Consider the following 14,054-nt stretch of genomic DNA (forward strand, 5'->3'; position numbering starts at 1 on the left):
TATCTCAACTATCCAAACAGTTAGTTTTTATCGTTAAATTTGTATCTTTAATTTTCTTAACTCTTTATTTTTATTTATTTATCATTTCCATCTTTAACTAAATTGTAATTTACATGTTCAAAGATTATTTATTGTAAATCTTAATTGCAATTTATATGTTCAAATACATTTTTTTATTATAAAATTTAATAATAATATAGTTGATATATTAAAAAATATATAAATTTTAATTATATAAAAATAAACAGTTTTCATTAACATGCTAAAATAATATTAATTTAATTTATTTTACTTCTTTATCCATGCCTAATTGCCTTCCCCCCACACACCTTGCTTAGCATAGCAGTTACCAGTTACCAGTTACCACGCTCCTCAGAATTGGGTTGTATCTTCAAATGTTGGCGCCAAAATTGCAACCCTTTAAACCACCGCCGCTGCAAAGAACCCTCGCCACTCTGGCACTCATATCCGACAAATGCACAACCCTAGACCAGCTGAAGCAGGTCCATGCCCAGATGATCGTCTCCGCCGTCGTCGCCACCGACCCCTTCGCCGCGAGCCGCCTGTTCTTCTCGTGCGCCCTCTCCCCCTTCGGCGACCTCTCCCTCGCTTTCAGAATCTTCCACTCCACCCCGCGTCCCAACTCCTTCATGTGGAACACCCTCATCCGCGCCCAAACCCACGCGCCCCACGCGCTCTCCCTCTACGTAGCCATGCGCCGAAGCAACGTCCTCCCCGGCAAGCACACCTTCCCCTTCCTCCTCAAGGCATGCGCTCGTGTGCGCTCGTTCACAGCTTCCCAACAGGTCCATGTACATGTCATCAAGTTCGGGTTGGACTTTGATTCCCACGTGGTTGATGCATTGGTTCGATGTTACTCTGTTTCGGGACACTGCGTCAGTGCCCGTCAAGTGTTTGATGAAACGCCTGAGAAAATTTCGAGTCTTTGGACCACTATGGTTTGTGGGTATGCCCAGAATTTCTGCTCCAACGAGGCTTTGAGGCTGTTTGAGGATATGGTTGGGGAGGGCTTTGAGCCCGGTGGGGCCACCCTGGCGTCAGTGTTGTCCGCATGTGCCCGGTCGGGTTGTCTTGAGCTTGGGGAAAGGATTCATGAGTTTATGAAGGTGAAAGGGGTTGGACTTGGAGAGGGAGTGATACTCGGGACAGCGTTGGTTTACATGTATGCGAAGAATGGGGAGATTGCGATGGCGCGGAGGTTGTTCGATGAAATGCCAGAGAGGAATGTTGTTACTTGGAATGCTATGATCTGTGGGTTGGGTGCTTATGGATATGTGGATGATGCGCTTGGTTTGTTTGAGAAGATGAAGAAAGAGGGGGTTGTTGTTCCCAATGGTGTCACCTTTGTTGGAGTTTTATCGGCTTGTTGTCATGCTGGCTTGATTGATGTTGGTCGTGAGATTTTTCGGTCAATGAAGTCGGTGTATGGAATTGAGCCGAAGATTGAGCATTATGGGTGCTTGGTTGATCTTCTTGGGAGAGGGGGTTGGTTGTTAGAGGCGGTGGAGCTGGTGAAAGGAATGCCGTGGAAAGCTGATGTGGTTATTTTGGGAACTTTGTTGGCAGCTAGCAGGATTAGTGGAAATACTGAGGTTGCTGAAAGAGTGGTGAAGGATATTCTTGCTCTGGAACCTCAGAATCATGGTGTTCATGTTGCTTTGTCTAATATGTATGCAGAGGCTGGACAGTGGCAGGAAGTTTTGAGACTGAGGAAGACAATGAAAGAAGAGAGACTCAAGAAGGCTCCAGGGTGGAGCCTTGTTGCCACTTAGAGTTTCTATCATGCCTTGTTGTGTATAGCAAATATTGGTCATTGTGGAAAAGATTTTATTCTTTCATTGTTAACAAAAGGTGAGGCAGTGAGTTATACCGGTCCACACTTCTTGATAACCTGATGCAGCATTTTCAAAACAGTTATGGTGCTAAATGAAGTGTTCCTACACTACTGCAAGAATACCGCAAAATGACATATTATCACATCCTAGTAGCAAGAACGTGAGTATACTGCACTAGGTTCAAAGGATACCATTGATTTTTGCTCAGAACTACTTGAGCAGGAACAGGACAAAAGTCAAATATCATAGTGTGCTTGGTGTTGAAGCCCCTTATATCAGCTGAGCAACTTTCAAAGGTTTTACTTCTATCCAATCCCTGGTATTGGCTGGAACTCATGGACCGAAGGGAGAATTCTATGAGGCTTTCTTTCATATTGCTTGGTGTTTCTGTAGCAGATATATAAAGGTATAGCCTTTCATCATACTGACTTGCTGAGATAAGACAAGACACTACCAAAGTCTTGTCAATTTATAGTAAATGCCAAAGTTCAATACATAAGTTATGTTCTTACTTGTATGCTTGCTTTGGGTGATCAAATATTGTCCATCTGTCATGGTCATTGAAACATGGAAGAGCTACATTCATCAGTTGAGTAGATTAGATGGAAATGGAAGTTGGCTTGTTAACTCTTGATTCAGAGAACAGGGCAGAAGGCTTATGATAATTGGCATACACTTTCCCATTGTTAATGCCTTCTTGTTCCTGGTTCCAGTTTATTATTGAAAGTCATTAATCCAAGACTCTTAAGAAGATAAATCTGATTATAATAACTGTAATAGAGCTTTAAACCCATGTCGAGTCTAAAATACAAATAGCTCTGTTTTTGGTAAAAACCTAGGCCAGAAATACCACAAGGGAAAAAAAATAAAAGAAACTAAAGTCAAATACTAATGGACATCCAACTGAAGGATTGTTTGTTTTCTTTGGTTTCTACAAGTTTAAGAATCTAAGTTATCTGAACTATTGAATCTAATTCATTAAATAAGAAGTGGAATTCATGAAATTGTGATTTCTAATAATTTAACTAATTCACGTTTTCTCTCATTTGCAAGGCTCAAACTCAAGATCTTACTTGAGGGAGTCGAGCTTAATTTCACTAGAACCAATGACTTATTAATTAAACACACTTTTTACTTCTTACCCATATTTTTAGATGTTTTTATTATTATTATTATTATTATTATAAATGGATGTTTCGAATTTTCAAAGTCTAATTTAACGTGTGTTTGTCTAATATACCCTTCCTTATTTAATATTTCATTTCTAGTTATGTAAGCATTAAAGATCTAGGTAATAAACAAATAAATTTTAGGCCAAATATAATACTCCCCCATCTCATATCTTTAGTTGTTTTAGTCTTGAGAAGTGATACACGTACATATATATTTTGTTGTATAAATATAATTTCTCTTATAAATTGTGGATGGTTATATAATAAAATATAGTTAAAATTTAAATGATTATTTTTGGGGTTAAATATATTTTTGGTTCCTAATATATATTCGACTTTCGCGTTTGATCCCTGATAAATTTTTCCTTCAAATCGAGTTTTTGATATTTGAAAACTTTTGTCTGAGGTTCCTGTCGTTAGTCGGACTACTTACGTGGCTATTAACTGGAGGCATGCGACATGTGGTGCCATGTGTAATCTTTGTCTGACTAGGATTACACATGTAGTACCATGTGTACTAACTCACTTGAACCCCCCAAAACCCTAGGTAGAGAGCTTTTTCTCACTCTCATTTGCAATGGCCACAACAGCACGTTCCCTCATCATCGCCCGTGGCCACCACATTGAGTCTGTCCCGGAGCTCCCACTCGTTGTTAACGACTCCACCAAGAGCATCGAGAAAACAAAAGCTAATGGTGGTGACACCACTGACTCTTTGTTTTCACCATCAATGGCACTGCCATGCAACTCCGTGAACCACACTGTTAACTGCAACAAACCCCGACGTGAAACCCACCAACCCTAACCGCAAAACTTATTGTGAAATCCACAATAAGTTGTCGCTAACCCCATTGTGATCTCAACCACAACCCCGTCATGAAACCCAATGAGTGTGATCTCAACCACAACCCCGTCATGAAACCCAATGAGTGTGATCTCCACCGCTGCGAAACCCAACGAGCCCTACCATGAACTCACAACAAATCCCATGGTGAAACCCTCCCATGAAATCCAACTACGAACCCTGTCGTGAAACCCAATGAAGCCCACCAAACAAAATCGATTTTTGCTTTTCTTGCTTTCATATTCAGATTTGTTGTAACTATTGTTGTGGTTTGATGTTTTTTGGGGGGATTTTGGATTTTTTTGTGGAGATATGTTCAAATCAGAGTTTTTGTGTTTCTCGATTTTGTGGTTTGATGTTTTGTTGTTAAGATTTTGTTGGTTCATATCAATTCTTTTCATCTAGCTTGTTTTCATTTATTCTAGCCACTGGGGAAAAAATGAATCACCATCGGTGGCGCAGTGGTGGGATATAAGAAAGATGAAGGGTGATGGAGACAGATAAGAGGAAGAAGAAAGAGGCAAAATAGGAAAAGAAGCAAAAAAGTAAGAAAAAGAAAAAGAAAAAATCTTGACCGTCATTTTAAAAGATAAAAAACTTTTTTTAAAAAAACACAAAAATAATATGTTGTTTTTACTTTTTTTAAAAAAAAAATCTACGTGTAATTCTACTTAGACAAAGATTATATATAGTACCATACATCGCATGCCTACATGTCCGGTTAACGACCATGTAAGCAGGTAACGGATTTCGACTCATGGCATATACCTCAAACAAATGTTGTTAAATATTAGGGACTCGACTCGAACGAAAAAAATTTCAAGGATCAAACACAAAAGTTGGATATATATCAGAGACTCAAAACATATTTAAGCCTTATTTTTAAAGTAATATTTAAGATAGTTTTTAATTAGTTAATAAATTAATTTTTTTTTTACTTAATTGCACTTGTAATATCTTTGTAATTGTGCGATTTTAGTCTCTTGAAGTTCAATTGTCACAAATGTACAATTTAAGTCTCCTTAGGTTCCAATTGTGTCAATTAGTTTCCTAATGTATCACAATTGTGCAATTTTATTCCTCCAAATATATATATCATTTCACATATATTAACAAGAGTGGTGATGGTCAATTAAACACATGGAATGAAATTGTACAATTGTGATACATTTGGGATCCAAATGAAATTTAGGAGACTAAAATTATATACTTATGATAAGTGCAAGACCTAATTAACTCGATTGAAATCCAGTAATCATGAAGAAAAAAATATAATTAAACCAAAATATTTATATTAAGTGTGTATAAAAATAAGAATTTCCAAAGAATATAATTAGAATAATGTGATAATACAAAGTCATCTTGAATTGTCATAAATTAAAAATTATTATATTTTATAATATTTACTTTAAAATTCATATTATTATCAAAACAAAACTCTTTCAAAATGTACATATGATACTTTAAGAACATATCAAATTAACTTAAAAAAATACAAAATTATTCGTTTGGTTGTTATACTTAAATTTTTTCTTTTTTTTGTACTTAAAATTATTATTATTTTTTAATTTCTATATACATTATTTTTAATTCTGGTCACGGGACTAAAAAGAATAAAAATAATGTGTATGGATTAAAAATAATTAAATATGATATTTAGAAAACTAAAAAAATAATTTTTTAAAGTATAAATACTAAAAACAATTTTTTTATTATTACAAACATCATATAAGTAATTAATTTTTTTTAAAAGAAAATGGAAACAGAGAAACGAAACAAGGTTGTTCTCATTTCCGAACACAATATCCGTTGTTTAAGGTGAAAAGGAAAAAAAGAAAAAAGTTGTGCAGTGAGGAACGCGAAGACGCGAGATAGGGAATAGGCGACAGTGCGTTTGGCTGCCCCCAGCAATCGAACTCCTTGTGCTCCTCGCACCTCATTCTCTCTCTCTCTCGTATCTGCAACTTCAACTAACTAACTTTTATGTGAGCACCCACTATTTCACCTGCAGTACCTTCTTCCTTCGAATCAAAACAATTTAAACCCTTTTTTTTCGAATTAAAATAAAATAAAAGTTACGATCCTCATAAGCTTTCAGCATGACACGTAATTGGGTTTGTTTTTCGTTTGTTTGTTTGTTTTGTGAAACATAAGGAAGCCGAAGGCGTCAGTGAATCGACCCCCAACACCAGATGTGGTCGAAAATGTCCCTGAAAGAGAACCCACGCTTCAAGAGCTCATCAACATCAAGGTTTCATCTTTTCTTTTTTAGTTAGTTTCAAGTTTCACACTTTCACTTGTTACTCTTTTGTTGGAGTTGTTATTATGGGTCTTGAAAGGTTAGTTTTTTATTTTTTTATGTTGGTTTTCTTGAATGCCTGTTCAGTTGATCGAGACTGGAGAGAAGGAGCGCCTCATGGAGCTGTTGAGGGAAAGGCTTGTTGATTGCGGTTGGAAGGATGAAATGGAAACTCTCTGCAGGTATTTTTTTACTTTTATTTTATTTTATTTTTCTCATTATTAATCTAGGAAGGATTTGCAGAAATTTATTGAAAACTATAAAATTAAGATAGTCAATTGAATAAGTGAGACCCTAAACAAAATGTGATTTCCAATAAATATCAGCGGAAAGTATATGTTAGAGAATGTGTTGCCAACATTTCTCTTATTATCAATTCAAGAGAAATGCTAATAAACTCTTTCTTTGCGATGCTCTTAAGTGGATCCTACTAAATATGTGAATTTTATTTTCCATTGGGACGGTGTCATTCTGAAACTAGTAGAATTTTAACTAATGAGATGATTTTAGAGAGTGATAGGAAGTGTATTGCTATACCTCTCTATTCTATAAGTGTTTTATAGTACAGAAGGCTTTAAATTTGAAATTAAATATTCATTGTCATCTATTTCTACACTCCAGTTTTCCCATTCGGAGCACTAGCACCAGAGGGTTACTTCTCAATTTTCTATGTAGAAACTTTTACTTAGGGAAGCGTTATACCCTTTAGTTTGTTTTCAACATAGTATGCATTGACAAAGACATGAACTGATGAAAGGTTTGGACACTCTAAGCAACCAACATTGTGCACTTTTGGACACTCTGCAGTAAAAGGACATGAACTGATTTTTGTATGTAGTGCTAGGTTCATTGGTATATGCTTTAGTTGGCACTTAATACTAGGACTGTGTGACTATGTGATAATATCATATATTTTCCCTCACTGTACATCCTTTCAACTTTGCTGTTTTATCCCTTCAGTTTCTTCCTTTTACTGCAGAGCTGTTGTGAAGAAGAAAGGGAGGAATAATGTTACTGTTGATGAACTTGTACATGTAATCACTCCAAAGGGACGAGGTAGTTAATTAATTGTTTCATAATTTGATTTACTTTTCGTTTCTGCATATATGAAATTACCGAGCCTTTGACATCATGCAATCTATGTATCTGACTTTACTTTGTGGGATAAGACCTTTTGATGATGTTGTGCGAATAGAAAATTAGTATTTACTTGGTTGAAGCACCTCATTAGGTCAACACCACACAAGGAAACCTTCAGAATCTATTGAGAAATGTTATAAGTAACCATTATTGAGCATTGTATTAGGTGTTTAAACATTAGAAAGTGAACAATTATACCATGGTGTGGGCTTTCCTTTGCACAAAACTGTCCAACTGACAAGATAGAGAACTTGTCAAACTTGTTTTTTGCAGTCTCCATTCCTGATTCCGTAAAGGCTGAGTTGTTGCAGAGGATTCGAACATTTCTCGTGTCTGCTGCTCTTTAAGAATCTTCATGGCTTGGTCAGTGTTAGCCTCACCAATATGCTGTAAAGACTATGGTTGGAAGTAGTAAGAACTGCACGCATTTGTACTGGGTTTTATTTGGTGGGAGGGAGATGACTATTTCATGTAAAACCATGATTATTTCACTCCTTTCAATATAAATTTGAGAAATAATTTTTTGTACCAAATTGTTAATATGTAACAGCCTCATTCCTCGCACTTATTTTGGGCGTTTATATAAACTACATCTTGTTACACACATAAGCATGTTCGTTTACTTGTTGCAACTGTGTTTTGAAATATACTCAAACCACGTCTGACATTAACAAAATTTCTGGTGCAAACATATGCAACCATAATAATTCCTTTTAATCTAAACTGTGATTCCCCAAAAACCCTTTTGAGTTGAGGACGACTTCGGATCTGATCAAAGATGCATCACGCTGCTCACAGGTGCACATCTCAGCACTTCGGATTAGGTTCCCTAGTCGTGTAACAAAAATTTAGAAACTTCTCATCTCATCTTAAAAAGTATGTCACCACATAGGAAATGTAACCAAATCTCATCATTCACATTCTATTGACAATTAAAGACACTTCAAAATTCAAATTGTAAGGTCTACTTAGAAGTTAGTCATCCAATGCTGGAACCTTGACTATGTTCAGGGTACCGTTCAACTTGAGTAGATATCCATTTCAGGCCAAGTAATCCCTTGACTTACACCTATAATAGCAATTCTACACAACTTAAAGCTTTTACTAACTTGAACATCAAAGTATATGCAGGTGCCACCATCTCAATTGCTAGATCCTTTATAGCATCCAACCAACTTTCCCTTCCCACAACCCCTCGATGGTGTACCTGCCATGTCATAGTAGTTAATGATAAATCCCTCACATTGGACAAACTGAAATGTACCCTCCCCTTGACCCAAGATTAAATAGGGAGCAAGGTTACAACATCACTTCGATATTTTTTAATCTTGATCCTTTCTAAGTTTGATGTTGGCATCTTAGGTACCAATGAAAGGGGAAGGAGTGTGAGAGGATCGGTGCTATAACAACATTAAATCTCTTTGCTGTGAGAAGAGCCAAAAGTTTTCCCACCAAATCTATAATCATGTGTGGCATCATTATTACGATGTATAGATACTTTAAATTTGATAACATATGCAAAAGCACAGGTCAACTTCGCCCTGCTTAAGACGGGTTGGGCTGTCCTACGAGAGGAAACATGAGAAACATAACCCACTTTGTTTAGTGAGTGTTGATCGAGAATTTTCCATTTTTTCAGCCACAATAGTTGCAACCATCTTCTCAGCAATATATGCCGACATTTGGGCAAAATAGTCTCAACCATCTTTGCTATTCATGTTTGAGTATGGTGGGTCATTTCTCCTTCGGCCAAGGTTTCAAAGTAAACCCAACATTTGGATTCCACCAGAAGAAGTTTGAATTATCTCTCTTTTCTTTGACATAATAAGAATCCTCGATTTCGAATGGTGTTGTAATCGCTAGAGTCCTCTCATGATGCTCTGCTATAGAGATGCACCCATCATTGGTTTGGTCACCTTCAACCACCTCTAAATGCCTTTTCCTTGTTCCAGAAAAACAATTGTAGATGAAACTGCACTCATTCCATGTATTCACTAATGGCCTAAAAGCATATTGAAATTAGCTTACGATGAAACGACCATGAAAATAGTCAATCGTCGACAACTTTCGATTGTAACATCCAATGCAACTATGCCATAAGTATTTGACAACTTTTGGCTAAAATCAGATACCATAATGTTGTGTGGCAATAGAACCTTTTTCTCAAAGATGTTTCAACATTGTTACAAGTAAAATATTGATGCAAGCACCACCATTAAATAGATTTTTCCCAAACCTTTGACCTTCAACCATTGCAACGATCATTTTTATATGACTCTTTTGTCTCTTCATTTCGCCAATAGGTGGATCGAACACCACTACAATCTCAGTGTAATACAAGAAACCTGAGTGACCTAGACTACACGATGTTTAGTCAAAGGATCCTCATAATAATCTTTCCTCATATAGTCTTTGACTTCTCAACAAGCTTGATTTTTCTCATCAACTCATGTCGGTAGAATCAAAATGACACCACAAATAGCTTCTAATTCAAAACTGAATTCCATATAATCTATAATTATCTTATCTTCACCCTCCTTTGTAGTAGCTTGAGGAGATGGATCAACATGATGATTAACTTGATTTCTCATACCCAAGTCCTACCTAACCTTGTCAGCATTCATTTAACCTTTTTATTCAGCTAATAATATTAAAGTGGTCAATTGTGCATTCAACCAAACTATCCTTATCCTTATTTAGCTAACAATAAAGTTAGTCAAATTCTACTATTCAACTAATTCAAAATATAGCTGAGTTGGCTTTATTCATATATAACTAACCTTCTTGTTCAACTAATATTAAAAATTAATCGATTGTGCATTCAACTGAGCTGACCTTCTCCTCGTTCAACCAATATTAAAATTAGTCAAGTTACATATTAACCGAAAACAATTCTATAAAATCCTTAACATCTTAATTGCATCACTTGTAGCATAATTTGGGTCTTAACAAATTCTATTAAATGTTTACAAAGCAAAGAAAAATTGTATAATGAAATAAAAATTTATTATATATTCCGATACTTTTTTCAACTGTATACAAATATAAAGATTTTAAATTTAAGTGTAACATTTATAAAATAGAAATAATTATGTATAAGTTTTATAAATAGAAGAAATTTTATGAAAAAGGTAATAACTTTAAATATTATTTTTAAAACAATTTTTAGTTAGTTGTCAATTTGCAAATTTTCATACTAACATGAAAAATAAACTCTTGACAATAACCTTTCATTTGTAAATCAGATCCATCCATACATTTCAATATTTTAAAATCGATCTTATCATTGAAATGGTGAAGGTACAACAATAATTGAACCATAATCAAACCAATGCTAGTAAAACAATAATTATTAAATAACACAAAATAATATTAAAGTAACGTAATATCATGATTTTATAAAATTGAAAACCTAAAGCTAAAATCCAATTTTATAAGTTTTTTTCATTTCAAATACTCAAAAAGTTCAAATCAAATGCATAGCACTTAAAGAGAATGACAAATATTTTAAATTAATTTTTATTTTCTTTAAAAAAAAATTAAGGTAACTTAGTATTAAAATTTTCACAGTTGTTAACCAACTTATTGTCATTTTCTGACTAATTTTACCAATTTTGACTCATTTTCCAATTACTTTTCTCCTTCCTGACACTTTACCGAGTCCAACAGTTCCAATCTCGAAACACCGACACCACCTCTTCAAAACCTTCTTTACCTGCGTTTGGAAGAAAGCAAGGAATTGAAAGAGAAAAAAGAAATTAAAATTTAAATAGAAGAGAAAATAAAAGGAAAAAAAAATTAATTTTTTATTTTTTAAAATTATTTTTTCTTCATATTTTTCTTTTATTTTTGACTTTATCAATTTCACTACTAAAAAAGGAATTTTTGTATGACATGTATTTAAAGACGGTTGTTGTTAAAACCGTCTTTGAAATTAGATTTCAACGTCATTTAAAAAAACTGTCCTGGATAAAAGATATCTAGTTTCACGTAGTCCGTTCCTTTCCTCTTTCTCCTCATGTCTGTTCCTTTCCCCCACATTCCACTCCACGGAGAAAGAGAGATGTCGGATCACGAGCTGCTAGCGTCGGGAGAAAGCATAAAAGAGAGGGAATCAGATGATGTGGTGTGTGGGGACTCGTCGTCCTCCTCGAGAAGCGGCGAGATGGGTTCGGTTTGGTTGGAGGCCACGTACACCGTCCCAAGTTCCCGTCAGCGGAGTGACTCCTTTGGTACACTCACTGGCACCAGATCACAGCCCTATGATCTTCAGAACCGCTCCGGTCAACTCCGCTTCGATCCCGTTCCCTCAAAGGACAAACCCTGCGCGGAACTTCTTGGCTTTCGCTAAACCAATTGCAAGAAAGTGAAGCGCGATGATGGCGACCTTCCTCATGGCCTGACCAAGGATCTTCGCACTAGGTGAGTCTATTCACATCCGTAATCCACTAACTCCGGTTTGATCAAAAGCGTGTTTTCCAAGTGTATTTTTAATTTCTCTCAGGGTAAAGTGCCTTTGATCTCTTAGTCTGGGGTGCACTAGTTGCATATATTTACAGGTGAAGAGAATTCTGATACTTTATTAAAGGCTCTCTTGAGATATTCTATAAGTAGACCAAAATATATGTTATAGTTTTTCATTGTTGGTACTCTTGGGATATGGATTTTGGGAAGTTTTTATTTATTTACTAAAAGCTGGCTATTAAAAAAAATAATGATAAAAGCTTAACCATGTTCTGCATGTTCATTGAGATAAGAAATGTTAATTTGTACAGAGAGAAGATATGTATATACATGAAGGAAGCTGAGCCGTCTTTTTTGAAGTTCAAAGTATTATTCTTTATGTCATTTCATCATAGCTAGGTGATTGGAGTCAATCATCAATTTCCTTTTGGATAGTAAGGACGTATTTATAGACAAAAAAAATTATAAATCTCTTCAATGCTTATCTAGTTTTGTTTGCTTCTGAATTATTTTTTGTGTGTTGTGACAAATATGATATCACCTTGAACAATGCGATTCTTGCGGACGACAAGCACAAGCCTGTTAGTATAGAGCAATAAAAGAAGAGAAAGAAATAAAGGGAAGAAAGAAAAAGACACACAGTTTAACGTGGTTCAGCACACAATGTATGTGCCTACGTCCACGGCTACACTAGGAGAACTTTTTATTACTTGCACATAAAAGCTTACAAGGTGTCTCTATATATAACACTAGTGAGACACAAGTTTTTACAAACCAAGCGATGTGGGACTAAGCCCACACAAGTTTTACAGACCAAGCGATGTGGGACAAAGGAACTAAGACCACAAACTCTAACAATTCTCCCACTTGGGGTCTAAGTTCCAAACTCTAGCAGCTCCTTGTAAGCAACGAGTTCATCGACTCTTTACCTAGTGTAGCGCCTTCATCTTCAATTATCCTTGAAGGCCAACTGAGGCAATGCAAAGCCTCAGTTTGTCAGTTGTAACAGCTTTAGTCAACATATCTGCTGGATTCTCTGATCCTAAGATCTTCAATAAAGATAAGTTTCCATCATTTATCAACTCCCTGATAAAATGGTATCTTAATTGAATATTCTTGCATCTAGAATGGAAGACTGGATTCTTAGCAAGACTTATAGCACTTTGACTGTCACTAAACATTGGAGCATTATCTTGTTCTTTCCCCAATTCATTGAGAAAATTCTTTAGCCAAATCATCTCCTTAGCTGCTTCTGAGATAGCTATGTATTCGGCTTCCGTGGTTGAGAGAGCAACTCTATCTTGAAGTTTAGACTTCCAACTCACAGCAGTACCTCCCAAGGTAAAAATGTAGCCTGTGGTGCTCTTCTTGGTATCAAAATCTCCTCCCAAGTCTGCATCTGAAAATCCCTGTAAAGTGAGATTGCCTTTTCTGAAGCACAAACACATCTCTGAAGTACCCTTCAGATATCTGAGTATCCACTTTACACCTTTCCAATGCTCATTTGCTGGATTTGATAGGAACCTACTGACAACTCCCACTGCATGTGCTATGTCAGGTCTGGTACACACCATAGCATACATCAAACTCCCAACTGCTGATGCATATGGTACTCTTGACATGTAACATTTTTCTTCATCTGTCTGCAAAGATTGCTTCTTTGAAAACTTCAAATGAGATCCCAAAGGGGTATTCCTGGTCTTAGAATCTCCAAGGTAAAACTTGTCAAGCAACTTGTGTATATATTTCTCCTGAGACAGCTTCAAAATTCCTTCTGATATGTTTCTAAGAATTCTCATACCAAGGATTTGTTTAGCTGGACCAAGATCCTTCATTTCAAAGTTTTCTGCCAACTGCTGCTTCAACCTGTTAATTTCTGCCATACTAGATCCTGCAATCAACATGTCATCAACATACACAACAAGGATAACATAACTATTAGTATATTTTTTAACATAGCAGCAATGGTCCATGTCACATCTTTTGAATCCTGAGTTGCTCATAAACTCATTAAACTTCTTGTACCACTGCCTCGGTGCTTGTTTCAAGCCATACAAACTTTTGTGAAGCTTGCGTACAAGATTCTCCTTGCCTGGCACTTCAAAACCTTCTGGTTGGGTCATATAGATGTCTTCCTCTAAATCCCCATGCAAGAATGCAGTTTTAACATCTAACTGCTCCAAGTGAAGATTCTCTGCAGCTACTATGCTCAGAATAACTCTGATGGTAGTCATCTTTACAACTGGAGAGAAGATCTCTGTGAAATCAATTCCTTGTTT

At 35.9% G+C, this 14,054-nt stretch overlaps 2 protein-coding genes across 2 annotated transcripts; both read left to right on the forward strand.

Annotated features, from left to right (window-relative positions):
- The first annotated feature begins 395 nt into the window (after positions 1–395).
- Positions 396–1,793, forward strand: LOC113000421 (pentatricopeptide repeat-containing protein At5g56310). The gene has a single exon (XM_026127058.2). The coding sequence runs from the start codon at positions 396–398 to the stop codon at positions 1,791–1,793; it is 1,398 nt and encodes a 465-aa protein (XP_025982843.2).
- A 3,856-nt stretch (positions 1,794–5,649) lies between these two features.
- Positions 5,650–7,916, forward strand: LOC100527713 (uncharacterized). Its single transcript, NM_001249410.2, has 5 exons — positions 5,650–5,857; positions 6,027–6,123; positions 6,259–6,353; positions 7,151–7,227; positions 7,585–7,916. Coding segments are annotated over exons 1-5 (345 nt in total). The 5' UTR covers positions 5,650–5,855; the 3' UTR covers positions 7,659–7,916.
- Positions 7,917–14,054: the final 6,138 nt, after the last annotated feature.

This window comes from Glycine max, chromosome 19 (genome assembly GCF_000004515.6).
Source record: "Glycine max cultivar Williams 82 chromosome 19, Glycine_max_v4.0, whole genome shotgun sequence".
In the NCBI taxonomy this organism is placed as follows: Eukaryota; Viridiplantae; Streptophyta; class Magnoliopsida; order Fabales; family Fabaceae; genus Glycine; species Glycine max.

What these genes read in the sequence shown, in the direction of transcription:
- LOC113000421 (XM_026127058.2), top strand. Translation starts at nt 396, where the DNA reads ATGTTGGCGCCAAAATTGCAACCCTTTAAACCACCGCCGCTGCAAAGA.
- LOC100527713 (NM_001249410.2), top strand. An exon ending in AAGAGCTCATCAACATCAAG is followed by an intron (nt 6,124 to 6,258) that starts GTTTCATCTTTT and finishes ATGCCTGTTCAG; the next exon opens with TTGATCGAGACTGGAGAGAA. An exon ending in AATCACTCCAAAGGGACGAG is followed by an intron (nt 7,228 to 7,584) that starts GTAGTTAATTAA and finishes TGTTTTTTGCAG; the next exon opens with TCTCCATTCCTGATTCCGTA.